This window comes from Acinonyx jubatus, chromosome C1 (assembly GCF_027475565.1).
Source record: "Acinonyx jubatus isolate Ajub_Pintada_27869175 chromosome C1, VMU_Ajub_asm_v1.0, whole genome shotgun sequence".
Lineage (NCBI taxonomy): Eukaryota > Metazoa > Chordata > Mammalia > Carnivora > Felidae > Acinonyx > Acinonyx jubatus.
In genome coordinates this window covers 1,542,745-1,569,924 of record NC_069381.1, presented here as the reverse complement: position 1 = coordinate 1,569,924, position 27,180 = coordinate 1,542,745, and the positions used below count along the sequence as shown (strand labels likewise).

At 59.9% G+C, this 27,180-nt stretch overlaps 1 protein-coding gene and 1 long non-coding RNA gene across 3 annotated transcripts; both read right to left on the bottom strand.

Annotated features, from left to right (window-relative positions):
- Positions 1 to 279: 279 nt before the first annotated feature.
- On the bottom strand, positions 280 to 3,856 carry LOC128312364 (uncharacterized). 2 transcript variants are annotated; one of them, XR_008291539.1, is made up of 3 exons: positions 2,903 to 3,856; positions 2,518 to 2,689; positions 280 to 2,052 (listed from the first exon to the last, which is right to left on the bottom strand). It is a non-coding gene; the product is annotated as an uncharacterized LOC128312364 (long non-coding RNA). The 2 variants fall into 2 exon arrangements; XR_008291533.1 differs by having other exon boundaries at positions 2,518 to 2,686.
- A 15,680-nt stretch (positions 3,857 to 19,536) lies between these two features.
- Positions 19,537 to 20,962, bottom strand: ACTRT2 (actin related protein T2). Its single transcript, XM_015082851.3, has one exon. The coding sequence runs from the start codon at positions 20,755 to 20,757 to the stop codon at positions 19,624 to 19,626; it is 1,134 nt and encodes a 377-aa protein (XP_014938337.2). The 5' UTR covers positions 20,758 to 20,962; the 3' UTR covers positions 19,537 to 19,623.
- Positions 20,963 to 27,180: the final 6,218 nt, after the last annotated feature.

The following is a 27,180-nucleotide window of genomic DNA, read 5'->3' as shown; positions in this document are numbered from 1 at the left end:
AGCCTTCGGAACCTCACTACTGCTGTATTTCCTGAGAGGGAGACAGGAAGCAAATGTGGCTGCACAGACACCTGCTGCGAGATGTGCTTTTCACCTGCTTCTCACTGAATTTGCCTGGTCCCTCGGACGCACCGGAGGCAGCGACCACAATCCACTCTGTCTCCCGTACACGCCTGGGGCAAGTGTCCAGTCCTCATCTTATCCCCCGCACACACCCGAGACAGGTGCCACGGTTCACACGACCCTCTGCACACACCCGAGGCAGGTGCCACCACACCCATTCCCCAGGGGAGGGCCCTGAGGAGCCTCCAAAAGTCCCTACAGACCCAGAGCTTCTAAGTGCAGACGTCCTTCCGGCTTCCCCGGAGGGGAAGCTCAGCCCTTCGGACGTCACATCAGGTCCTCCAAGGTTGGGAAGAGGGAGTAGTGTCTGGAGGGTGGCTGATCCTGGAGCTCAGAGCCCAAGCCAGGACTCACCTCCTCCAGGAAGCCTCCCGCCCTTCGCTGCACCACTCTGGCCTCCGGGAGCAGCCCTCTGATCCTCTGCCCCGCGGGCCCCCAGGTCTCTCTTTATGCCCAGCTGAGGTATGAGAAAAAGGTATTTAAGGAAGACTTTGAGATAAAATGGGCATATTTCTGGGAAAATACAAAGTGCCAAGCCTGGCCCAAGAAACAATAAAAGCGCAAATAGATGTAAAATGGGAAACGGGGTTTTTGCAGCTTTCTCAGGAGAAGAGCCTTATGCCAAAGCAGTTTACAGCCCCTCTCCGGGACAGAAAGTCCGTATCTTAAGCAAGCTTTTCCAGAAAATAATAATAGAGGCAAAACATTATGTTTCATTTCAAGACACTGGTGTCCTTCTTGTTCCAAAGCTGGATAAGGGCTTGTTCCTTAAAAACGAGGTCAATGTTCCTTATAACACAGGTAGGAGAATCTCGAATGAAATATTAACTAACGGGATCCCACAGCATGTTTTAGAATACACATTCACGGGGCGCCTGGGGCGGGGGATTGGTGATTGAGCATCTGACTCTTGGTTTCAGCTCAGATCATGATCTCGCGGGTTCATGGGTTCGAGCCCCGAGTCGAGCTCCACACTGACAGTGCAGAGCCTGCCTGGGATTCTCTCTCTCTCCCTCTCTCTCTGCACCTCTCCCCCACTCACGCTGTCTCTGTGTCCCTCTAGAATGATAATTTAAAAAGTACACACTCACCAGAACGGCTGAAGTTGAAAAGACGGTAACTTCAAATTTGACAAGAACGTGGAACTACCCAGAGCGGTGGTGACGGGGCATGCGTGGTAGAGATCTGGCCGTAGCTTATACATCGAAACACGCAGTTGCCCCCCGACCCAGGAGCCCGCCTCAAGTTGTTTACCCAAGACAAGTGAAAACACATGTCCACAAAATGGCTTGTATGAGAATTCGATCCGTAACATCCCAGAAGTGGCAACATCCCACGAGTCCCTTAGCGGGAGGATGGATTTAGCAGGCTGGACGGAATATTACTCGGTAATAACACCAGACGGACCGCCAGCCGCTCAACACCACAGCCAATCCCAACACCCGACTTCTCTTTGAAAGAAGCCAGACGCAGAGGGTACGCGCTGTGTTCAGTTTCCGCGAGCCTCTAGCACAGGCAAAGCCAGCTCACGGTGGGGAAGAAAATCAGAGCTACGCTGACCTCTGGGGAGGCGGGGGGCTGGGGAGCAGCACGAGGAAGCTCCCCGGGGTGACCGTCCTGCACCGCCGTCGGGGTTTGGGCCACACAGGCGTGTGCGTTCGGCAAGGGCGTTGTACGTACATTTCATCTCAAAAGGGAAACGACAAGGACCAGGCAGAATGTCGTGCTGGAGAATTCAGGGGCAAGTGAGCTGAGAGTCGCGAGGTACCTCGACGCGCCTCAGAAAGAGGTACAATGTGCACAGCACGGCGATTACCGTCAGCACTGCATCCCACGCTTCACAGCTGCTAAGAGACGGGGCGCTGATTGTCGTCACCACGAGAGATGGGCGATAATTCCGCGAGGCGATGCAGATCCTAGTTAATCATCCTGCAATATATAAATGCATCAAATCAACACATGATACGCTTTAGACCCACCCGGCGCTGTGTGCCAGTTACATACAGATCAATAAAAATAAATTGCCCTTAACAAATTAAAAATTAGAAAAACATGAGCCGATGGATGGATAGACGGACGGATGAGTGCGTAGCGGTGTGATAAAGCGTGTTTAGTCAAGTGCGAATGTAAAGGGCGTCAAATGTTAGCAAATTTTATTAGTAATAGGGTAATCTAAAAAGCCCTCTAAACGCAGGTGCTCACGGTACGACTCGACTTTTCTATATGTCGGAAAAATTTCATAATACAATGATGGAAAGGATACAACGTGGCCAAGTAGGGTTTATCCCCGGGATGCAGACGTGGTTTCCATTCAGAAAATGACCCGTTACGTCAATGGACTGAGGAAAAAACTAACGGGTGCAGCGTGAATATGTGATAAAGGTTATCACTTACCGTCTTTCTAGAGACTCCGAAGACCAGAGCACAAGAAGCTTTCTCAGCCTGATGAAGGCGGTCTTTACAATACCGCCAGCAGGGTCCCTGTGACGGGGTTTGGGGGTGTCCTCCCCGTGATCAGGGACACTCGCGCCCGCCGCTGGTAGTTGGCCCTGGGCGGTCCTGCCTCCTCCAGCAGACGCACACAGGAGATGAGGGTTGAAAGGAAAGAATGAATCTACCCTTACTTGTAGGAATGAAAATACAAAAGGCATAAAATAAGAATGAAGATAAAAAGAATGGTTGTCTATCTAACGACTACGTCAAAATCCTAAATGACTAACAGACAGACAACAGCCACGGCAGCAACATAGGTGAGATTCTAGGTTAAAAAGAGACCAACCTGGGACACCTGGGGGGCTCAGTCGGTTGAGTGGCCGACTTTGGCTCAGGTCACGATCTCACGGTTCGTGGGTTCAAGTCCCGCGTTGGGCTCTGTGCTCACAGCTCGGAGCCTGGAGCCTGCTTCGGATTCTGTGTCTCCTTCTCTCTCTGCCCCGCCCCAACCTGTGCTCTGTCTCTCTCTCTCTCACTCTCTCTCAAAAGAAAAAAAAAACCATTAAAAAATTTTTAAAAATAAATAAAATTCTTGGGGCACCTGGGGGGCTCGGTCGGTTGAGCATTCGACTCCGGCTCAGGTCATGATCTCGCCATTTGTGAGTTTGAGCCTCGTGTCGGGCTCTGTGCTGACAGCTCGGAGCCTGGAGCCTGCTTCGGATTCTGTGTCTCCCTCTCTCTCTGTCCCTCCCCCGTTCATGCTCGGTCTTTCTCTCTCTTTCTCAAAAATAAAAAAAATTAGAAAAAACATTTTTTAAAAAGAGACCAACTCACACACGGACCAGCAGGAATCAGTGAGAAAAAGTAGTAGAGAGCATATGATGCTGCTCACACCGGCAGCAGAACGTCCTGGGAGACCCAGAGTCGGCCTAAGCAAGAACTCACCAGACTTTCCCGGGAGCTGCGTCCCTGTGGGAGCGAGACAGCCGGACGGAAGGAGAGCTGTGCTGGGGACAAGTTGGGTTTGAGAGACAGCACGTCCGGAAACAGGCTCAGAGAGGCCCGGCCCAGGCCAGCTTTCGCGCTGCAGAGAAGATGTGCATTTCCACGGATGCACTTGGAAAACTGACTCACCAGGTGGGGAAAAAAATCAAGTCTTCGCACAGGTGCACTTTGGACAGAGAAAACCCCAGGTGTGACAGGCGGACGTACAGCGCGTTCAGTAAGGAAAGAAAAGGCAGGGGTATCAGTCATCTTGGGGCAGAAACGAACTTTTTTTTTTTTTTAACATTTATTTATTTTTGAGACACAGAGAGACAGAGCGTGAGCAAGGAAGGGACAGAGAGAGAGGGAGACACAGAATCCGAAGCAGGCTCCAAGCTCCGAGCTGTCAGCACAGAGCCCGACGCGGGGCTCGAACCCACGAACCGAGAGATCATGTCCTGAGCTGAAGTTGGACGCTTAACCCACTGAGCCCTCAGGCGCCCCGGGGGAAAGAACTTTCTTAATTAGACCTAACGTCTTTACCTGTAGCTGGGGATCAAGGCCATGTCTGAATTAAATGTATGAACAGGCAGGGGCGCCTGGGGGCGCACGACACAGGTACCCACACAACACGCACACGCATCGAGTCCAGAACCCTGAAGGCAGGCGCTACCCCAGGCCCCAGGCCGTGGGGACTGGAGGGTGCCTAGGGCTGAGTCCCCGGAGCTGCTGAGGCAGGGATGCCCCTCTGGGGTCCCAGAGATGAACAGCAGGTGCGGGGCCTAAAGGACCAGCTGGCCGCAGGTGTGTGGCCGCAGGTGCCAGCTGGGGTCGCAGGCCGTGGGCGTCCCCTAAGCCCTCCTGTCCCTACTCCAGCCCCGACCCCCCCGGGGGGAGGCAGAGCACCTGGGTCCTGGTGGTCAGCATCAGTGTCTAACCTGCCACAGGCTTCTGGAGCGGGGACGGGTGAGGGGTGGGAGATTTGGGCCACGTGACCCCCCGCCCCCCTCACCGCCCATGCTCACGGTGCGAACTCCAGCTTGCACCAGCGTTCCCGAGGGTCGTCCTGACAGTGGCCCGGGAGGCACGCTCCTCACAGTCCCTGGCGGTCAGCTCGCGCCTTACTCCCCACCTGCCTGACCCATTCAGCCGTATTCCCGCACTTTCTAGGTTGTTCACGTCTTCTGTGTTTTTCACCTGAGGAAACTGAGTCCCAGGGCAACCAGATAAGGTCCCCACGGTCCCAGGGCTGGTGAGCGTTGAGCTCCATTTTGCACCAAGGCTGGCCAGCTGCCCCACGCCACAGCCACCCGGGGCAGGTGAAGACGGCGGAGTCGTCGGAGGAAATCAGAGGCGAGCGTCCCGGGTGTGCCAGAGACGCGCCCGTGGTCAGGCCTGGCCAGCACCCGGTGGCACATGGGGCCCGGCAGCATCCCTGGGCCGTTCCTGTGTTCCCAGCCTCAGGACCTTAGCACGGCAGCGTCCGCCCAGGTGTGGGGTGAGAGGCCGGGGAACCGCGGTCCCGAGGAAGACACGGGGGTGGGAGAGGTCAGCCCACGTCTATGGCTCTGGAGTCCGGACTCCTGACCACGGCGCCCAGGGGATTCTGCCCAGAGCACCAGTGAGGGAAGGGGCGGGGACCGTGCGGAAAAGCCTCCGTGAGGGTCTGCCCTGGGCAGGATGGGGACCCCAGAGAGGAGCCCTCGGGTTCAGGCACCCCAGGAGCTAAGACCCCATCCTGCAGGAGAGTTGGGGGTGCTCCCCGCGCCTTGCCCCCCGCCCTCCCCCTCGCCGGGTGAGAGTCTCACGCCAGGACCCGGGTCCTGGGGGCGTCACAGACCCACAGATGTATGTCAGCAAGACAGATTTGCTGGGGCTTCTGGGGCCGGGGAGGGGGCTCGGTGCAGCCCCCAGCCAGCTCTGGACACGGCGGGGGCGGCTGGCTTCCAGGAGCGGCAGGGGTGGGCAGGGGTGTGACCCACCGAGGGGAGTCCAGTCAGGTGTTGGGGGTGGGGGTTCTCACTAAACTGGGCTCAGAGAAGTGTGGTCTGGGAGGGAGCCCTGGTCCGGTGGGGGGGTCTCCCCTCTCTGCCACAGACCGGGACCCCTCGTGCTCGTCGCCCCCGACTCTCGGGATTTTCCTGCTGAGACTCGGGACTGGGGGGCTGGTCGCCGTGGCCTTCCACAGACACAGGCCCCCCACGCGTGGCTGTCATGTCCCCCACGAGCCTGTAGCGTTATGAGGCCCCCGCCGACGGCTGGCGCCCCACCAGGTTGGCCGAGCTGGTGCCACCCCCGAGCCCGACGTCTTTGTGACGTCCTCTCTGAGGGGCCAGCACAGCCGGCCACGGCCCCGCAGACGGCGGCCCCGACCCCCCGCCCAGTCCCCCACCGACGCCTGCTTGGCGCTCTGCTCTCTCCCTCGTGGTTTCCGTGGCCCCCCTCTGCTTCCCCCTCCCGGGGGTCACCCCAGGGTCCCAAAGCACAGTCTGTGTGGGGGACACATGTCCACCTCTCACAGCTCATCACCGGGCAGATACCCCCCCCTCCCAATGGCTCCCCCCACTCCCAGCACCCCGTGGCCGGAGGGGACGACCCGGCTCGGGAGACCAGCGCTGGAAGGGACCAGGTCTTCGTCCGTCCCCTCGCCTTGTCCTGGAAGGAAGCCTCGGTCCTCCGGCCAAGGGTTTGGAGCAGGAAGTTTCCCTCCTTGTCCTCAGGACAGAGGGAGAAACGTGTAAAAGAAAGGCAGTTGTGTAATCGTCGGAAAGAGTGACTCTGGCTTCGTGTAAGCCCATGAGAGCTGCCGGGGTCATGTCAGACTCCAGCGGCTCGCGAGTGCCGGTGGGTGAGGGGCGGCGGGGGCGGCAGGGAGAGAGCGTCACGTGACGTGGTCCGGCCTCAACGCCGACTTCCCTCCGTCTGTCCCCGGTGCCCAGCCTGGGGGCTCCCGCAGCTGGGCGTCCCTGACCTGCTGGCCCCGAGGACCCGCACGGGGCAACCGGGTCCGGATGGCAGGGGGGCATGTGTGCGCGGGGTGGTGGGCCCGACGTGATGCTGTGACGGAGCAGGGCCCGCCCCACGCCTGGGGCTGCCCAGGAAACCCCGCCTCTGCAGGACCCTCAGGCCACGGAGCCCGCGTCTTCAGCCGCTGGACGGTCACAGGCACCTCCCTGGAAATCTCTGGCACTTCCTGTGCACAGCAGGGGGTGGCCGTCCCGGGGGCCAGAGTGGAACCGGGGCCAACTTGGACGTAGAGCCGGTTGTTGCTGTGGCCCCTCCCTCCGTGTGTGCACGTGTGTGTGTGTGTGTCTGCTTGTCGGCAGGTGCACGTGTCTGCATGTGTGCGTGCGTGTGCACACGTGTTTACGCATGTGCACGCGTGTTTACACACACGTGTGTCTGCACCTCTGTTGTGTGTGCATGTGGGCACGTGTGTGTGCCTCTGCGTGTGCGTGCGCCCCCACAGCCGGCGATGCACGCCCCCCCACCTCCGAGGGTCCCCAAGATCCAGGAGGCCGAGCCGGACAGGGCCAGGAGCCCGCTCGGTGCTCACGGCCGAGCCCTGAGGGCCAGAGTCACGGCCCGGGGGGCTGAGTCACTGAAGACGCGTCAGCCAAATGGGTCACTCAACTCCTTCCGCTAACGGTTCATCAGGCTCACGGTAACTTACGTTATGTGGCCTAGTTTCAACATTAGAGTGACTTTTTCCCCCAAAGTCTGGGCTCTGCTGTGCTTTGGCTGCAGAAACTTTAAGTGTGTACTTGGGTTCTGAAAGCTTGGCTCCTATATTTTATTCACCGGCTCTCAGAAAAGCGAGCTGTTTTCTAGCCTCTTGCAAGCTGACTGAGCCATTTCGGGCGATGTTTGCGGCGTCTCTGCGAGCTCGGGACGTAAGGGGCTCGGAGAAGCTTGGCGCGTGGCCATCGGGTCTGCCCGGGGCCCACGCCGTCCGGCTGCTCAGTGGCCGAACGTCACTTTCCTACCCTTCACGTTCGGACCCAGGCGCCTCTGGAGCTCATGCAGACCTGTGTGCAGAGGCGCAGAATTTGGCCAGTGCGGGCAACCGGCCCAGGCGTCCGAGATGCCCCCGGCAAAGGTGCGGCCCCGAGGTGCCTAGGCGTGTGGGGCGGGCTTGGTGGCGAGCGGTGAGCCGGCTTTGAGCAGAGGGACCCCTAGCCGGCCAGCGTGGGTTTCCACCTGCTCGCCCAGAATGTGCCAGTCCCCAGCCGGCCCTGCCCAGCTTGTCCCCCGGCGCCCCTGCGCTGTGGGGAGTGCCTGACGGTGAGGGGTATTTTGAGTAGAAAGCACATTGCCCTGAATGTCCTAAACACTTTCCCTTAGGGTGTGTGTGTGTGTGTGTGTGTGTGTGTGCGCGTGCACACGCGCAGACAGAGCGCCCCAGAGAACTGAAGCAGCTTGAGCCCGAAGGTTGTCTGATGGCAGAGCTCCTTCCCCCCCGCCCCCCGACCCCCGGCTGGAGCTCCGTCTTTGTTCTATCCATGCCTTCAACTGATCGGACAAGGCCCACCATGTACTCTGCTCAGAGTCTACTGACTTAAACACTCATCTCATCTAAAAACGTCTTCACGGCCCGGTCTAGACTGGTGTTTGACCCAATGTGTGGCCCTGTGGCCTGGTCAAGCTGACCCATGACACTGGACATCGCTCGCCTGTTGCGGGCTCGGCCAGGATGGTGAGAGGAAGCCCTGCCCTGGACACTACGGTGAGGGCCGGGTGTCCCGAGCTCTGGCTGTGGCTCAGCTCACGGAAGGCACTGGATCACGTGCAGGTTGGCTTGCGAACAAGTAAAGCCATTCACGTCTCAGACGATGCTGACAATTTCGTGAAGGTGACGTCACCACGGAGTCCTGAGGGGAAACCGGGACAGGCCTGGAAGCGGGATCTGGGGTCTCGTTTCCACGCGCTGACCACGGCCTGCATCGGGGAAGCCCGACCATCCGCCCTCGAGGGCGCGAGGGTGTCCCCAGCAGGGAGAGGACGGGAGGCCCCGGCACCTGCCCCTGGGAACACAGGCTGCCTGCCCCGGAAAACCCGCTGGGTCTGCCTTCTCCCAAGCACTCCCAGCACCCACGCCCCAGGCAGACCCACCGGAAATCACCCGGGATGCGCTAGGGCCACACGGGGAGGCGGGGGCCCCGTGCACTGAGGCTGAGGGAGGCTCACACCCGCAGAAATGTCGGGCACGTTTATCACCGATGCACGTTTCTGTTGAGGGCGAAAAATCTGTGGTTTCTGCTGACGGACGCCCACCCCTAACGCTGCAGCCCCCACCGCCGGACCTTTCTCCAAACGAAAGGCAGAGACCTCCCGGCTGGACGGGCAGGGATGGGGGGGGGTTGGGAGTTGGGGCTGGGGTGGGGGACTCCCCCTGCTCCCAGTTCACAGGCACCCCCAGGACCCCGAGGCGTCCCCCGAGCCTCCTGGCACTGCGCTAGCCCCGGGGGTGCTCGGGTCGCCGCCCGTCGCTTCCGGGACACCAACGTCGGTGAGCAGCCACCTGTGTGATGGGGCTGGCCCTGGGGCCCGGGCGCGGGCCTGTCAATCACAGGACACACCGCGGACCCAGAGAGGCCCGCCGGCCATCCAGCGACTTGCCGGGCGAGGTCCATGCTGGCCTCCGGCGGCACACCCGCCCTCCCCAGCCTCGAACCGCGTCTCTTGTCGCGGGAAGCCTCGGGGCCGGCCCGCAGTCACAGGGCCGCGGGGTGCGTCGTGCGTTTCTGTCCCCGGCACGCGGCTACCGTCTAGGTGTCCCCCTGTCTGCTAAAGCTGCCCACTTGCCCTGTTCCGCTCACCGGAAGAGAAAGGGAGCATTAGGCATGCTGTGAGGACCCGGGAGGGGGACGGCCAGCTGTGGTCATTCCCTGCCCTGCTGGCCGTGCAGCCCTCCCCGCTGGGGACGCTGCCGGGACAGCCGGTGCGGGGGTGCGGCCCCACCCCTGCCGGGGGGCTCCGGCGAGGTTTACTGCGGCCCCATCCAGGGACTCCCCTGAAGCCCACCCCTCCCGCCCACCCAGACCTCAGGGCGAGGAGGAGCCCCAGGGCGGCCCCGCGGGTCCGCGTGGGACCCGGAGCAGGTGCCAGAAGGCGTCTGCAGGGGGCGCTGCTCCCACTTCGCCCGGGGCTGTGGACTCACAGGTTTTTCTGGTTAAGAGCCTTACCGCCCACGTGCACAGGCCAAAGCCCATATTTTCAGGTCTTGACGGCGTCTTCCTTCCACTTTCTGATTGATGGTCCTAGGGATGAGTTTTCTGTGAAACATTCTCTGAGCTCCTCGGCAGATAAAAGGCCCCGCCCTGGGGGTGCAGAGCCTCCCCCCTTGGCTCGTCTGTCTTCATGAAGCCCAGGTGCGCGGAGGGGGGACTGTGCTCGCTGCCGGACCGCCTCTCGTCCCTCTGTTCCAGGCGGAGCCTGAGGGCCACACACGAGGGGCCGCTGAGTTGTGTCTCTTCCCCCTGAGCCTGCAGGGGTGCGGCTGCCCCCGGCGGGCAATGCCTCCACCTGGACGTGCGGCCCTTGCCGCGTATCCCGGGCTCCGGAGCCACGTCGGCCAGAAAGGGGTGTGCTGCCTCGCCACAGGGGGGTCCCCGCGCAGGGACAGCCTGCTCTCTGCTCCCGGTTCCCGCCATCCTCTGGCTCACAACCCCTCCCATGCAGCCGGGAGCCCCCCACCCCGCCCCCCGCCTCGACCCAGCCCTCCATTTGGTCCACGCTGGGGGTTTCTTCTGTGCCCCAGGCCCTTACGGACTCCGTGGCACCCCGGTGCAAGGGACAGCACTGTCCCCGTGTTTCCTGAACCACGGGGGACACCTGACACTGTGGGCTCCTGCCGGATGGCCCCCAGTGCACAGAACCGCTGCTCGCTCAGCACCAGTCCGGTAATCAGACGGGTCTCGGCCTCCCGCCCCCGCCGGGGCCGGGGGAGACGGCAGACACCCCTCCATCCGGGCACCCTTCCAGACCCAGATGTGCGGCTCGCGCGTGAGGCGAGCAGGTCTCGTCGTGCGGAGGGGGGAGACGCTGGAAAAGCCCCGCCACGCCTGCCCCCTCCCCGCCTCCCCGCGCCTCCCCTCACAGGCCCAACAACCTCTCGCTCTGGAGCGGACCGTGCTTGTCTTGGCTGCCGACAGCGGCCATCCTCGGAGACCCGGCTTGCATAACCGTGAGGTATCCGCTTTCTCCGCGGACGCCTCTCCGCGAGGCCTGAAATGGCCCTGAGCGGGCGGGCCGGCCTCCAGCTCCCTCCCCCAGGCTTGGGACGGGTCCCTGGCGGTGGCCCCCGACCACAGGCAGGCGGACTGGCCGTGGCAGAAGGAGCCCCCGGCCTCCGGGAGCCAGGAGCTGCCGTCTCCGACCGAGCTGGCCGGCACGGGCCGAGGGCCGCCTCCGCCCTCTGACTGCGTCCCTCCTGGCGTCATCCCCGGCCCTGCCAGCACCGCGGGCCTCGGGTCAGGAGACGACTGCTGCGGGGAGCCGATGCCGGAGTGCTCTGACGGATGACCTCGTCGCCGGCCAGGCCCCCTCGAGAGCCGTGTCCGGCACCCTGGCCGTGGCCCCAGGCCCTCGCTGTGGCCAGATGCCCACGTGTGAGGACTCCACGGTCCTGTGCCCTTACGGCCCCGCCACCCTCTCCCTTCGGCTGTTGCCGCCAAAAGGTGGGGCAAGGGAAACAGGAGATTCGAATAATGGGTGAGAATTATTATGTCTTCGTGTGAGCTGGAGCCCAGCCCCGTTCCCTGCGAGCGTGATAACTGGGGGCCCCGCGTCTTACATTTCCGCGCCGCAAGCCAGGGCCGGCCGTGACAATAAGTGCATTGTTCCGGGTGCTGGGCATTGTCACCGGCTGACCGAGCCCCGAATATAGGGGATCCGCACGCACTGGGAAACGGGGACGAGGCCCTGGACACTCACCAGAAAGAGGACGGGGGACACACCGCCTGCTGCTGACGGCCGTGCACTCGCGGCCTGGTGACAGGTCTGCCCGCAGCTGGGACAGGCACTCGTGGAAGGATCGTGGGCACCCTCGTGGGGTTTTCATTTTGAGCAAAACCGTGAGGCTGGAACCAGCACCGGCTTCCCTGACTGGGAGCGGCTGAGGGCCCAGGGGCTCCGGGCCTGCTTCAGGTTCCCCCCTCCCCTCCCCGGGACAGCAGAGAGCACAGGCCAGGTCCTGCGCCAGGGGAACCAGGAACGACAACGTTCCAGGGCCCGGGCCTTTGCCCGCCCCGTGGGGCCCGGCAGGGATGGGGCAGTGCCCCCAGGAACCTTGTAGGAACAATGAAAAGTGAGCAGAGCCCAGAAGGGTCTCTCCCACCCGGGGCCCTCCTCCCTCTCTGCCCTGCTTCAGGCCTCGAGGGCAGGGGTGGGGGCAGGGGAGCTGTGTCTCTGTCCTTACCGGGCCCACCCTGAGCCCTGCCACGGGGACCCAGCTGCTCATCTAGGGCCAGCCATCCAGACCACCCCTTGGAGCCCAGCCTCTCTGTGCTGGCCCCGGGCAAGCGTGTGAGGAAACTCAGGCCTGACCGCTGGCCCCCCCCAGCTCGTGCCTGCCCCCCCGGACCTCAGGTTCTGAGGTCACCTTCCCGGCGCTCGCGCAGCCCGCGTCGTGGACCCCAGGAGGCATGTCGATCTGCCCGGCCCCTCAGCTGCAGCCCCTCCCCACGGCCGTCTCCTTGGGCCCTGGGTGCGGGGGCCGCGCGCGTGGGCCCGCACGGCTCGGGGGGTCCAGAAGCTGGGGCACCACCGATCCTTCTCTGTGGGGCCTCTGGGAGGCTGGAGAGTCACATGCATTTCTTTGGGGGTCGGTGCCGATGCGGTCGGTCTGCTCTGCCCACAGATGCCTGCCCCGCCCCTCGGGCCACGTGTTCAGAGGGCAGCCAGGGGCCCCGAGAATGGCCCACCTCCCATGCCTTCCCAGGGGACGGCAGCCCTGTGAGTCAGTGCAAAGGGGCAGGGGCGGGGACAGGGCCGCCCGGGGGGAGGTATGGGCCCCAGGGCCCCTGGCGGCCAGCACCGGCTCCTGCAGCCGCCCCGGTTCTCTTGTTATCTGCCCTGGATTCCCCGGGTCTCAACGCTAAGCTTCCGTAAATCCCCTCTCATATGGAAGTCAGCGAGCCGTATCATACTTAAACTGTCCACGGTCGCACCTCATTGGTTTACAGGTTTTCCCTGCTGGCACTGGGGCCTCCGAGGCCTGTGTCTCCCAACAGCCCCGTAAGCCCCAGGCCTGGGGCCAGAGGAGCCCTGTCGCCACATTCGGGGAAGGACAGGGACAGGATCGGGGGGAGGGGGTGCAAGTGTCCCCCTGCCCACAGACTCCAGGGGAGTCTGTCTGGGGTCAGGACAGTGTGGTCCGTGCTCAACGGTCCCACAGGGGTCTTCAAACCTCAGGGCTGAGGATGGGAGGGGGCGCCGGGCGGGGGCCCGGACGCCTGAGGCTCCTTGGTGCCCACGGCACTACCGGGCAGAGGCTCCCGTCCATGCAGGCGTGCGGGGCTGCTGGCGGGGGAGCGGCTCACGGCTCTGGACCCACCCCCGTGGCGCGGTGTCCAAGCACAGAGCCTGGGCCGGTGCCGGACTCAAAGTGCCCTGGGGCCCTCTGCTCTGCCTCCCGTGGAGCGAGCGGGTGTTCACCACACACGTCAGGGCTGTGGCTCCCATCCACATGCACCCCTCTTTGCTCATGCCCCCTCCCGTCCTTGGCAGCCACGTGGCCCCGTGGGGGACGCAGCAGCCCCCGGACCTGGGGGGGAGGGGCTCCCACCAGAGCCCGTGAGGTGAACAAATGAGTGAGTGCACACGGTCACCACAGTCACCTCAGCTGAAGCACCTTTTGGCAGAGGGCGTGTTCCCAGGCCGAGAGGTGAGCAGGCAGGGACCCCTTTCCCCCGTGTGTCTGCGTGAAGGCGGCCTCGCCTCAGTCTCACGGGAGGGAATCTGCAGTCTGGACCCCCGTGTACTCGATGGACTGAGGGGGGGTGTCTCCCGCTCTCCTGGACCCGGGGTTGAGGCCACGGGGTGATGGCGGACACAGGGCCAGACCCAGAGTGACATGTGCTCTCTCTTGGGCTTCCTCCTCCACCAGTGGCCTCATGGCCCCACGTCTGCAAGCAGAAGCTGTCCCACACCTGCTGGAACACGCTGCTCCCCAGAGCTGGAATGAGATGCTCCCTGGAGCTGGAACTTGGTGCTCCCCAGAGCTGGAATGAGGTGGTGCCCAGAGCTGGAATGGGGTACTTCCTGGAGCTGGAATGACAAGCTCCCTGGAGCTGGAATAAGGTGCTCCTAGGAGTTAGAAAGCAGTGTTCCCCAGAGCTGGGATGAGGTGCTCGCAGAGCTGGAACAAGATGCTCCCGGAGCTGGAACAATATGCTCCCAAGAGCTGGAACTCGGTGCTCCCTGGAGCTGGAACGCAGTGCTCCCTGGAGCTGGCCCCAGAACCGCTTCCACATCTCCCACCACCCCTGGGTCGAGGCCAATGCAGGAGGACAGCTGTGACCCCCGGGAGGAGGGGTGGTAATCACCCCATTATAGAGGGGAACACGGAGACTCTGAGCGGCCCCATGGCTTTCCTGGGGCCACACGGAGCTCGGCCCACACACTGCAGCCATGCGGAAGGTGGGAGACCGCTGGGGCCTGGAGCTCTGCTCTGGCCTCCAGGCAAGCGGACCCGGGCCCAGGAGGGAGCAAAGGGCTGGGCAGGGGCGCAGCCATTTCCTGAGGGTCAGTGTTGTGCCCGGACCCCAACGTGGAGGGGCTGGCACGCAGACCACATCCCTAGAGAGCAACAGAGCCTCTGTAGGTGAGCCCGTGACTGGCTGGCACCCACGGGCCCCGTGGGGGTGTCCAGGGCTGGCCTTGGAGACCGTCACAGCAGAGATCACAGAATCCAGGGGACAGGTGGGTGTTAGGAGCACAAAGGCGCTTTCCCTGCATGCATGTCCTCTGCCTCCCTGCCTGACGTCCCCATCACCCTGATACAGACTGCCTGCGTCTGGCTCCCACCACGAGACGCGGCTTTGTGGGTGCCTGGCAATCACGGCCAGGATCGCTCATGGAACCTTCTGGGAACCTCATGGCAGCTGGGATTTAAGAGCAGGGGAACTGAGCACCGTGAGGGGACACTGCAGGGTGTGGGCATTGCTGAACACTGCGCCCTCAGAACACGGAGGAGCCCGGACCCCAGAGTCACACGGGCTGAACTTCCGAATGTGAGTGACGAGTCCGGCAGGGCCGGCAGGGGCCCTCAGTAGGGGGACAGGAGAGCTGACACGGTCTGGGCTCTGCCAGGGACACAGCAGGTCAGAGCGAGGGGCGCACTTGGCCTCTGTGTGCCATCCCCTCCGCTCAAGCAGAGCTTGCCTGCCTACAGCATCTCCATTATACCTTGCATCCAAATGGTGCTTCACAGAAAGATTTTGTTTGTGACCACAGGGATGGGAAAGGGTGGGAAGGGCTTTGAAGAGGCCTCTGTCGAGATGTGGGGAGGGCGACCCATAAATCAGAAATAGAAAACGGGCTCAGATTCACCCCTCGGTCTCTCTCCTGGCAGGCGGGGTCTGAGGAGCTCAAAGCCAGAGGACGGTTTCCCCCCTTCCTCCAGGACCTAGCCCACCCCGGCCCCAAGCCCCGACCTTTTGCATTAGACAACTCTGGGCTGACGCAAGGGTGAAGCCACAGATGGGAAGGCTGAACCCACAGCTACTCCCATCTGTCTAGCCTGCCTGACACTCCCCTGGGCCCCCTCGCTCCCTCAAGGAAGCCAGAACTAGAAGCCAGACCTGGTACGAAGCTCCTGCTATGGACTCTACCAGGGACTGGGGAGCTACATTCCCTCTCCACGCTAGAGCACCCCAGGGACAAAGTGCTGAGGATGACCTAGCAGTCAGAAAAGTGCCATCACAGCCGTCAACACCACCACCATGGCCACCATCACCTCCATCACCATCAATGTCGCCAATATCACCATCATCATCATCATCGCCAATATCACCACCATCACCTCCATCACCATCAACATCACCAATATCACCATCATCATCATCATCGCCAATATCACCACCATCACCTCCATCACCATCAACATCGCCAATATCATCATCATCATCATCATCATCATCACCAATATCACCACCATCACCTCCATCACCATCAACATCGCCAATATCACCATCATCATCATCGCCAATACCACCACCATCACCTCCATCACCATCAACATCGCCAATATCACCATCATCATCATCATCGCCAATATCACCACCATCACCTCCATCACCATCAACATCACCAATATCACCATCATCATCATCATCATCATCATTGCCAATATCACCACCATCACCTCCATCACCATCAACATCGCCAATATCATCATCATCATCATCATCACCAATATCACCACCATCACCTCCATCACCATCATCATCATCACCATCATCATCATCATCACCATCACCATCACCACCACCATCACCATCATCATCATCGCCAATATCACCACCATCACCTCCATCAGCCCAGAGCCCGATGTGGGGCTCGAACCCATGAATCGCGAGATCATGACCCGAGCCGAAGTCGGACGCTTCGCCGACTGAGCCCCCCAGGCGCCCCGAAAGCAGAGTATATTGAATAGAATAAAAGGGGGCTTTGTTTTAGTCACTCTTTGTGGTGTGGCTGGGTAACAGGAGGACAGTCTCGGGCAGAGCAGAGTGCGAAGGAATATACAATGGAGGAAAGAGCCCTAGAAGCTGGGCTGAGAGCGGTTCTCAACTTATTACGTGGTTTTGGAAAGTCACGGCTCCTGAGCTTGACATCCTCAATTGGAAAGCGGTGACCCTGACGGGGAGGGTATTGAGAGTAAGGACCAGTGGCCCTCTCTAAGTTCCTTTAGTGACCTTTAGGTATGATGGAAAGAGATAAACACACTCCTCGGGAGCCCCATGCGTGAGCTGAGTCCCCAGCCCCACCCGGCATTAACAAGACGGTCAGAGGAAATGGTGGACGAAGTCTAGCTGACTCTCTGCCTCCCCCTTCCCTGGTGTCCGTGGGACTCAGTGGGGAACTGAGTGTTCACCCCCACTCAGAGGCAGTGAGGCAGGCAGAGTTAGTCGGTTCTTACTTCCTCCCGAGGCCTCAGTGGGACCGAGGAGGGAGCTGAATGTCCACCGCCCCACCCCTGTCCGCAGCAGGCCGTGTGAGTCAGTGCCCGTGTTTCTGGGGTGTTGGCTGTGGGGATCCTCAGAAAACTCCACCCAGCCCTCGTGCTACACCCCAAGGCGGGACTGTCTACTACAAAAAAGATTAGATAGTATCCAGAGTCTCAGGACTTTCAAAACTTCCAGGGTATAATAGAAAATCACTCATCATGTCAAGACCCGAGAAAATCATAGGCTGAATGAGAAAGGGCGAGGAGCAGGCCCGATTGTCGCAGCAGATTGAGCTGAATCCGAGGCTGGAATTGTCTGGCAGAGTTTTAAAGCAGCCATCGCAAAAATGTTTCAGCAAGCAATTGTGAATTTCCTTGCAACACATGCAAAAGCGGCAACTCTCAGCAAAGAATTAGAATTTACACAAGAAGGACAAATTATAGAACTGAAAAATATCCCTAAAATTTACAAATGGGCTGGTGTGGGGCATGGGAGGGGACAGAACTGGTGAATTTCAGGACAGGCAAGTGGGATTTATCCAAACTGAACCACCAAGAAAAGAGGCCAAAAGAGATGAACAGACCGTCAGGAGTCCAGGGGACGATACAACATCGCAGGAGGAGCGTAAAGAGTGGACAAAACTTCCCGAATTTGGCAAAGGGCATGCATCTACAGATTCAAGAGGCAGCGAAGATCCCAAGGGATGAACCCAAAGAAATCCACGCCCAGACACACCATCATTAAGCTTCTGGGAACTACAGACAAGGAAAAGCTCTCGAGAGCAGCGAGTGAGAAACAGCACGTTACCTGTACGAGGGCAGCAAATAACTGAGGGTCTCTGATCTGCAGCCCTGGCGCCATGGAGAAGGGGCCCACACATCGTTCAGGTACTGAAAGGGAATGGTTACCTGCAGATTCTATGTCCACAGAAAATATCCTTCAGGGGCGAAGGAGAAAGAAAGGCATCCTCTGATGACAGAAAGCTAAGAGAACTCACCACTAGAAAACTACCCCTAAGGAAAGACTAAGGGAGGTTCTTTTAAACAGAAAGGGGCCTTGGAACCCCAGAAGCACCAAAGAACATGGGTAGAATAAGGGTAACCATATGACACGTTAGTCTTTTTTTTTTAATGCTTATTTTTTTGTTTTATTTTGAGCAGAGAAAGACAGTACAGGAAGGGGAGGGGCAGAGAGAGAGGGAGAGAGAGAATCACGAGCAGGCTCCACACCCAGTGCAGAGCCTCGTGCGGGGCTTGATCTCACGACCATGAGATCGTGACCTGAGCCAAAATCAAGACCTGGATGCTCAATTGACTGAGCCACCCAGGCGCCCCAAATTATGGGGTACTCTAATGAGTTTCTTAAATCGTTTGATGGTAGAAGGAAAAATCGAATACCTTTTAAGGTTGTTCTCAACATGTGTAGAAGAAACAGGACAATTCTATCTTAATATTTGGGAGGGTGAAGGGACCTCAACAGAAGTATGTTTTCTGCATTTCACTCCAGGAGCTAAAACATCACTCCAAGTGGACTGTGATGTGCACCAGGGGCAATCACCAAAAAATCAATACAACTCCATATGCTGAAAATCCCTGTCAATACCTCAAGACGGGATTAAAAAAAAAAGTTCAACCACCCACAAGAAGGGGAGAGAGGAAGAACAGGAAACAAAATAATAAGGAGGCAGAGTTAAGATAGAACATACTGCTTTAAATGTAAACAACCCAAACACACCATCTAAAAGGCAGAGATCGGTATCACGGCCTCGACAAGGGACCCAGGTACCTGCTACCTGGTACACTGAGACACTGTGGGCTCACTCTAAATATGACATAAGTAGCTTGACAGCCAAAGTATAGGAATAGATTATGGACGATGCAGACATGAAATACACACACGTGTAGAAAAATGGGTGTATTTCATGCAGGCTAAGATTTCACGTAGTCCTGTCTTTAAGACTTTTTTCTCCCTCTTGCCCTCTTCCCTTCCCCCTGCATTCTGCCTCGTCCCCTCCTTCCTGCACCAACCAGTGGCATCTACCCTTCCATTCTTTGCTCCACATGCTTATTACCCTATAAAAAAATCCCCACATGTTCACTGGTACAAAACATGCACGGATAGGCGTGGGCAAGTGACGTTGTTTTCTTCGCCAGGAAAAAAAAAAATCATTTTATAAAGATATTTCTGTATTTTGTTCCTCTCCCAATATTATTTTGGGAGAATTCTGCCAACTCAATGAGGAAAAGTTCCCTTTGTGCATAACTTATCCAACCATTACTTTATCGACGGCTGTTCACTTTGCGGCCAGTATTTTACTCCCAAACAACGCCATCAACATCCTTGGAGGTAAAAACAAACAGACACATCACAACAATCAAGTAGGGGTGTCGATGCTTCCATGCCTCCTCAGAGCAGGGGCCCTAGAGGGTCCTAAACAGACAGCAGTTTCTGCTGCTGCCCCACACCGTCCGCCCAGGACAAGGGCTCCATTCTGCTCCCGCTGCCCGGCCTCATACAAGCAACGAAAGCCATACTTTGCTGAGGACGCACCAGGTAAGCGTCTGCTGGCCCCCAGAGCAGGGCAGTGCTCATGATTGTCCCTGTCCCCCACCAGGGCTGACCATCTCAGACCATCTGAAATGCAGATCCCAGGGCCCTGCTGAATCAAACTCCAGCATGAGGCCTGGGCCCCTGCCTTCGGTGCAAACTCTGCAGATGTAACCCAAGGCTTTCTCGGGAGAGGAGGGTGGGGGGGAACCACTTAAGAGATTCGCCACCAGGGTTGCAAATTACTCTGGTGCCACCTAGAATAAACGGCCCGATGTGTCCAAAAGCTGCACCGTTCGGTCTTTTATTGAACGTCCTGTTGATGCCGACGGGAGACTTCGCACCCACCCCTGCCCACGGCCCCTCAGAAGCACCTTCTTTGGACCACGGATGTCCCAAACTCCTTGAAATCCGCGGAGGTGACCCACATCTGCTTGAAGCTGCTCAGGGAGGTGACAATGGAGGCCCCAATCCACGTGGAGAACCACCTGTCGGGGGGGGCTGTGATCTTGATGGGGGTCCCTTTGGAAGCCAGCTGCTCTAGCTCCTTGAGGAGACGGTCGTCGAGGCCCTGGAACAGGGTGGTGCCCCCCGACAGAACGATCTCCCCAAAGAGGCTCTTCTGGATGTCGGCGTCACACTTGGTGACGCTGCAGGAGACCATTTTCGAGAGGCCCGGGTTTTGGATGCCCAGCTGGTCGGGTGCGAACAGGGCCTCGGGCGCCTGGTACAGCTGGTCCCCGATTCGCATGATGTTCCCGTCCGGCAACTTGTACTCCCTCAGGATCTCCTCCGGCCTCCGGGAGAGCTCCTTCTCTGGCTCCGGAGCCACATAACACAGCTTCTCCTTGATGTCGTCCACGAGGACTTTGTCCAGCGCACACGGGAAGGTCCGCCCGCCAGCCAGCAGCAGCCGGGTGAGGTGCTCTGTGATGTCCCTGCCCGCCACGTAGAGCTTGGTGACCGCGTGGGGCAAGGAGTACCCCTCGAAGATGGGGACGGTGCACGTGACCCCATCCCCGCTGTCCACCACCAGGCCCGTGATGCAGGCTGAGGCGTAGAGGGCCAGCACCGCCTGGTCCGACAGGTAGAAGGCGGGCACGTTGAACTTCTCGAACATCAGCTCGGCCATCTTCTCCCGGGCCTCCCTGGGGTTCAGCGAGGGCTCGGTCATGAGCACGGGCCGGTCGCTGGCCTTCACCCCCAGCTCCCACTCAAACAGATGCCTGCAGAGGGTCTCCACGTCCTCCCAGCTGGTGACCAGGCCCCGCTCAATGGGGTGACACAGGTGCAGGACCTCACGCTTGTGCAAAGCCTCTTCCCCCACAAAGTCCTTCTTCTGGTTGGGTCCTGCCGAAGGCGTCTTGAACTTGGGGTGCCCCACGACGGAGCTGATGACGTGGCGGGGGCCAATCTCCCCAGACAGGCCTGCCTTGCAGAGGCCGGAGCCATTGTCGAAAATCACGGCCGGAGAATCTAACACGTGTGGATTAAACATGTCTGCAGTAGCCTTTTCCGCGCCTCACCGAGATAAAGACAGAACTCTCTCGAGCTACTTTGTGACACGAGAGGCCCCCTGGAAGCTTTAAGGGCACGGGATTCCACGACTCCCAGGAGGCACTAGCAGGCGGCCCGGGCCCGAAAGCCCCCCATCCTCCCCACGGGTCTGCCCTGCTCTCAGACGGTCCGGGGGCTGTGGCCTCTTCAGGGGTGACGATCCCACATGTAACAATCCAGCCAAGGCAACAATTGTCCTCAGCCAGTGGCACGGGACCTTCTGGAGCGGGGGGCTCAGAGCCCCCCAGCGCTCCCTTCCTGGTGAGATTCCAACAGTCGCGGGATAAGCCAGACCCACAGGAGGTATTGATAGGCCCGTGGGCCAAGGCCCGGCCTTGGAACTGAGCAAAGCAGCCCATCCTGGGGCCACCCAGGGGACCGGTGCCTCTGGCCCATCGGGCTGCCATTATGGGGGGGGGGGGGGGGGCAAAAACACATTTCCCTTTGCACGGGTCCAGGTTGGAGGGACAGTGCCCAGAGCCCATCACCGCAGGTACTCAGAACATGCAGACTCCTCCAGGAAGGCCTCAGGGATTTCTCTTCCCTTTAGCCCGTGGCCCTGGCTCTCTATCCCACAGAAGAGATGCTAAGCAAAGCTGTCTGGGCCTGCTGGCTGTCTCTCTAGGCATGCATAGCCATAGCAGTAGGGTTGGGACATGACCTCTGAAGACGGGATCTGAGGTCTCTGGAGTCGGGGACACCTGTGTCTACGGACCATCACACAGCCGGCCACGCCCCCTGAAGCGCGTTCAGAGATGACCAGGTCAGCAAATCTGAGGCCGGCAGGGAGGCTGAACGGTGGCAAGGCTGTGAGCTGTAGCCCCAGTCCTGCTCTGCCCGAGGGGCCAGGCCAAGGGGCACCCGCTGCAGCCTCCCAGAGAGCCAGGGCCAACAGCACTGAGCCCTGGAGGGTGGAGGGGGGCGTGGGGGACGTGTGAGTCCCCGATGGTCCCTCCCCTCCCCACACATCCCAAATCAGCTTCGGGGAGTCCAGCTCCGCCCCATCCAGAGAGCCCTCCCAGAGGACCCCTCCCCACTAGACCTCCTGGCCTCCTCCTGCCGGTGGTCCTGTGTGTCCGGCCGACCCCTCTAAACCCACCAGCAAAAATAGTCACGTGTTATTTTGTAGTGTAGACGCGTGGTGTAGCTGTGTGGTGTATACGTGTCGTGTAGACAAGTGACAGACGTAGGACTTTGGGGGCACCCTCAGGGCTAAGTCCTGGGTGAGAATCGATATAAAGGTGGCATTGCTGGACATTTTCCCCAAAGGACACCTCAGGTAGAAACTGAGTCACAAGGGCAATGGGGTTGGTGCCTCGGGATGACCCCGGGCAGGGTCTGCACAGCCCCAAACCATCATCAACTGCCCCTGCGGGGGCTCCCACCATCTGGAGGCTCCAGCACTTAGGGAAGGATGTGTCCCCGGCAGGCTGCTGCGGGCGTGGGGACGGTCAGCGGAAGGCTGGGTCTGGGGGGGTTCCAGCCTCTGCTTACACCACAAAAGGCCTGTGTGCCCGGGTCTCAGGCTTTGCTAGAATTTTCTCCTTGTCGCCAAACACTCCGGGCAGAATCAGGAGGAATGTGCTCTCGAGGTTTCTAAATTGGGCCCCAAAGCGGCCCACGTGGGAGGTGATGTAACATCAGATGTCAGTTTCACACGCCGGGTCGAGGCACACGGGTGACACGGTTGTCCCGGGGGGTGGGGGCCGGGGCTGGGGGGGGGCTAGGGGGCATTTGCAGGAGGGACAGAGAAGGAGAAGAAGACCAAGGCAGAGGCGCAGCTTAGACCAGCCAGGGGGTGTGGGACTGTCCTGTGGCCACTGGGCACCCCGTTGTCGTAACAGCACAATAACAGCGTCCCAGAGGCCAGCTGCCTCTGACCCGGGCACAGGCCACACGAGCACACAGAAACCACACCTGCCAGCCCCGGACAAGCTCAGACCCCCGGGGACAGAGCCAGGAAAGGAGGCCCAGCCGTCAGGACAGTGGTTTTTAGCAAAGCCATCCGAGTGTTTCCAGGACCCCTTCTCCAAATGTTTCCAGTCTCCCTGCCGAGCCATGGCCGCTGGGTCGCTGCACGCCCGGCAGAGCGACCCCAGAAAGTGGTCCTCACCTCACTCTTCTCCTCCCGCTTGGGACAAACACCCGCCCCCCGCCTGGAACGCACCTTCCCCACCGCTTGTCACGTGTGCCTGTGCCTTCGAAGCCTGGCCCCGGGCTCGGGGAAGCCTCTGCCCCCACCATCAGCGTCCAGTCTGGCTCACGACTGTCCACCTCACGGAGAGGAGACCCACCACCAGGAAGTGGGACATCCGCTGGGGGGCGGTACCACACGGCCGCTGAGGAAACCGAGTGGGTTTAGGAGCCACAGCCCACATGATGTTGTGTTGGTTTCAAGCTCCCAGCCGGGGGCAGAGATTCCACCCCGTGGGGCTCAGGTGCCTGGGAACCTCTCCCCCCCCCCCCCCCCCCCCCGAGCCCTGCCTCCTCGCAGCCGTGTCTGCGGTCCCTCGCGGAACCGCCCCCACCCCTCCCAGCCCCGGGGGTGTGCATCTGGGGAGGGGGGCAGCACGCATCCTGTGCAGGTGTCCACGTCGGAGTCCACAGGCGTCCTGGCCACTCCGGCGGAGGCGATGCTCCCTGCAGCTTGGCATTTGCCGTGAAGGTTGCATTTGCTATTAACGCAAGGACGTTACCGCCCTTCAGACTCCGGTGAGAAGCCGGCCTCTGAGGCTGCCCTGCCCCCACCCCAGCCGGCCATGCCTCGTAAATCGCTCGAACAAGTTTATGGGCGAACCGGCTGTAACTCCGTCCCCCTCCACAGGGCAAGGCTCGCCACCGTGATCGTCCGGGAGGGCACTCGTTTCCGTCTTACACGGGAAGGCTGGCTCTTATTTCTGGTCCAGCAGTCATGCCCAACGGCAGCCCTCGCCAGCCCCTGCACGACCCCCGCCTCCCACACCCGTGGAGGAGCCCCGGCCCGTGGGGGGAGGTGCGCAGCCCCTGGGCAGCCTTGGAAAGCTGCCAGGCATTTAGACAGGAGCGGGCAGCCCCGGATCGGCCGAGCGCCCCTGCTCCTTACTGCCCTGGTGCCGCGCGACTGGACGACACAAGTTCCGGGCTGGGGGCCGCCCTGGCTGTCCCATCATCCCTGGTTCCATCTGCCCCTGATGCCCAGAGCCTCAGCCAATTAGTGACCAGCAGGCTGGCCTCAGTCGTGGCTGACATCTGGCAGCCAGATCCTGTTTGCCAGGGTCTGGTCCAGTGTTGGCCGGCAGCTTGATGGAACAGGGACACTGTGAGCGACAGGATGGGCACTGCTCCCACAGGAGAGAACTGGGTACATGTCCGTGGACGATGTGGGAGTGCAGGGGCCACGGGTGCTTACAGGGTTTCCCCAACTGTCTTCTCTTCTAACTCTTTGCCCCAGGGAGCCCAAAGCCCTGAGCACTCTGTGTGGTGTCCTGGCTCTTTTGAATCTCTGAGAAGGAACTTGTGTCACATTCCCACTCATCTATTCTCCATCTACCATCCACCCATCCACCCACCCATTTATCCACCCATCCATCCATCCATTTACCTATCCATCTATCCATCCATCCATCCATCCATCCACTCATCCATCCATCCATCCACCCACCCATCCATCCACCCATACATCCATCCATCCACCCATCCATCCATCCATCCATCCATCCACTCATCCATCCTTCCATCCACTCATCCATCCACCCACCCATCCATCAATCCATTCATCCACTCATCCATCTATCCATCCATACACCCACCCATCCATCATCCATCCATCCATCCACCCATCCATCCATCCATCCATCCACCCACCCATCCATCCACCCATCCATCCATCCACCCACCCACCCACCCATCCATCCACCCATCCATCCATCCATCCATCCACCCATCCATTCATCCATCCATCCACTCATCCATCCATCCATCCATCCATCCACCCACCCATCCATCCATCCACCCACCCATCCATCCACCCATCCATCCATCCATCCATCCATCCACCCATCCATCCATCCACCCACCCATCCATCCACCCATCCATCCATCCATCCACCCATCCATCCATCCACCCATCCATTCATCCATCCATCCACTCATCCATCCACCCACCCATCCATCCATCCACCCACCCATCCACCCACCCATCCATCCATCCATCCATCCATCCATCCATCCACCCACCCATCCATCCATCCATCCATCCATTCATCCATCCATACATCCATTCATCCATTTACCTATCCATCTATCCATCCATCCATCCACCCATCCATCCATCCATCCACCCATCCATCTATCCATCCATACACCCACCCACCCATCCATCCACTCATCCACCCACCATCCACCCACCATCCATCCATCCACTCATCCATCCATCCATTCATCCTTCCATCCATCCACCATCCATCTATACACCCACCCATCCATCCATCCATTCATCCATCCATCCATCCACTCATCCATCCTTCCATCCTTCCATCCATCCACCATCCATCCATCCACCATCCATCTATCCACCCATCCATCCACCCACCCACCCACCCATCCACTCATCCATCCATCCATCCATCCATCCATCCACCACTCACCTATCCCCACCCGTCTATCCATCCAACCTCCTCTTCAATTATCCCTCCCATCCCCCTCTCTTCTCTCGGTAGCTGAAGTCAGCATACTCACTTGTCTTTATCTACCTCCTTTCTTTCTGACCTCTGGGTTTCAGCTGAGCCCATGGAGCCCCTACAGCTGACAGCACAGCAATCATGAGCCCTGCCTACCGTTGTCCCCTTGCAGCCAGTTGGGTCAGGAATAGCATCGTTAGGTGACTCTTCTCTCAGCCTCCCATGAGCCTGACTCACTAAACTGGCCTGGATGGGCAGACCGGGCTCACGGCAGCCAACGTGACAGCAACAAGTCAGGATTCAGGGGGCAGAAGGAAGGAATTGGTGTTGAGCTGACATCCTCTTGGGAGTTCGGCGACACAGCCCTTGGCAGAGATTTCCACGGTTCAGGGTGGCACTGTGGAGACACTGCTGGGCAGGGAAGGTGAGGCAGGCCTATTTGGGGGGAGAGACGGTCTGAGGCCAGACCACCCCTCTCCTGCTTTTTGTCCCCCACCCTCATGGAGCGCTGGTCCCCAGAACCTACAAAATGTGTTTTCTAAATACATTTGTTGGAGGAAATTTGGCAAACATAAGAAAAAGCATTATAAAGCTGATAAGAAGTAGACCCAACCCGGTCACGCTAAGCACTGCTGATACCTTGGCGTGTTCCTTAGGGTTTTAGATTTCAAACTACAACGGGGACGTGCTGTACGTGCATCCCATCCCTCCCCCACCTGACCCTCGCCCCGCCCCACTTCACGCACCACCTCCTGCCAGGCGCTGTGACAGGTGCCTGGTCATTTTCAAAGTGACGGCTGGCCTTTGTCACATAGGTGAGAGCGTCAGGGTGCAGGGCCCTTCCCTGCGCCCCTCCCCCTGAATTCTCATATACTGTTCAATATCTGCCTAAATTATCGCCTCGTGGGGGTGGCCTGTGGCCAGCAGTCAGGTGGCCTGCCATGCCTTCTGCACCTGCGGTCAAATGCGCTGTGGTGGGCTGGCCTGTGGCGTCCCCAAGCGCTCAGGCCACTGACAGTGTGGAGGCAGAGGGAAACTTCCCGGGACACGTGGCTCTGTGGCCCAGCAGGAGTGGGGGCCCAGCCCCGGCGGGTGATGAACTTCACCCGGGTACATGCTGGTGAGAAGTGGACCCCTCATCGCGGCGGGTATGGCCGGAGACCCGAGGCAGCTCTGGGGGGACCCAGGTTCCTGATCCATCAGGACAGAGGCCTTCCGTGCAGCAACTCCAGGGCTCCGTGCCTGGTCCGCCTGACCACAGGGCAGACAGGAGAGGAGGCTCTCTCCTTGTGGCGGGTGGCGGCCACCGGACCGCTAACCACCGTAACCTGAGCCCACATCTCGGGGGCATCAGGCCCCGTGTGGGTGGGCACAGCTCCAGGCCTGCCCCGAGACCCAGCCGTTGCCGTCGGGGGGCCGTCCTGGGCAACTCGGGTGCCATAACGGAACAGCACAGACAGAGCAGCTTTAACAACAGACGTCTGTGTCTCGCGCCTCTGGGGGCCGGACGTCCGAGAGCAGGGGTGCCGGCGGGGCCTGGTCCCGGTGAGGCCCTGCTTCCTGGCCCGGCCTGTGGGCTCCCACCTTCCCTCTGGGTCCTCACAGGGCGGAGCGAGGGCTGGGGTCTCTCCTTCTCCTTGGACGGGCACTAATCCCGCTGTGGGGCCCACCCTCGCGACCTCATCTGACACTAACCACCTCCCAAA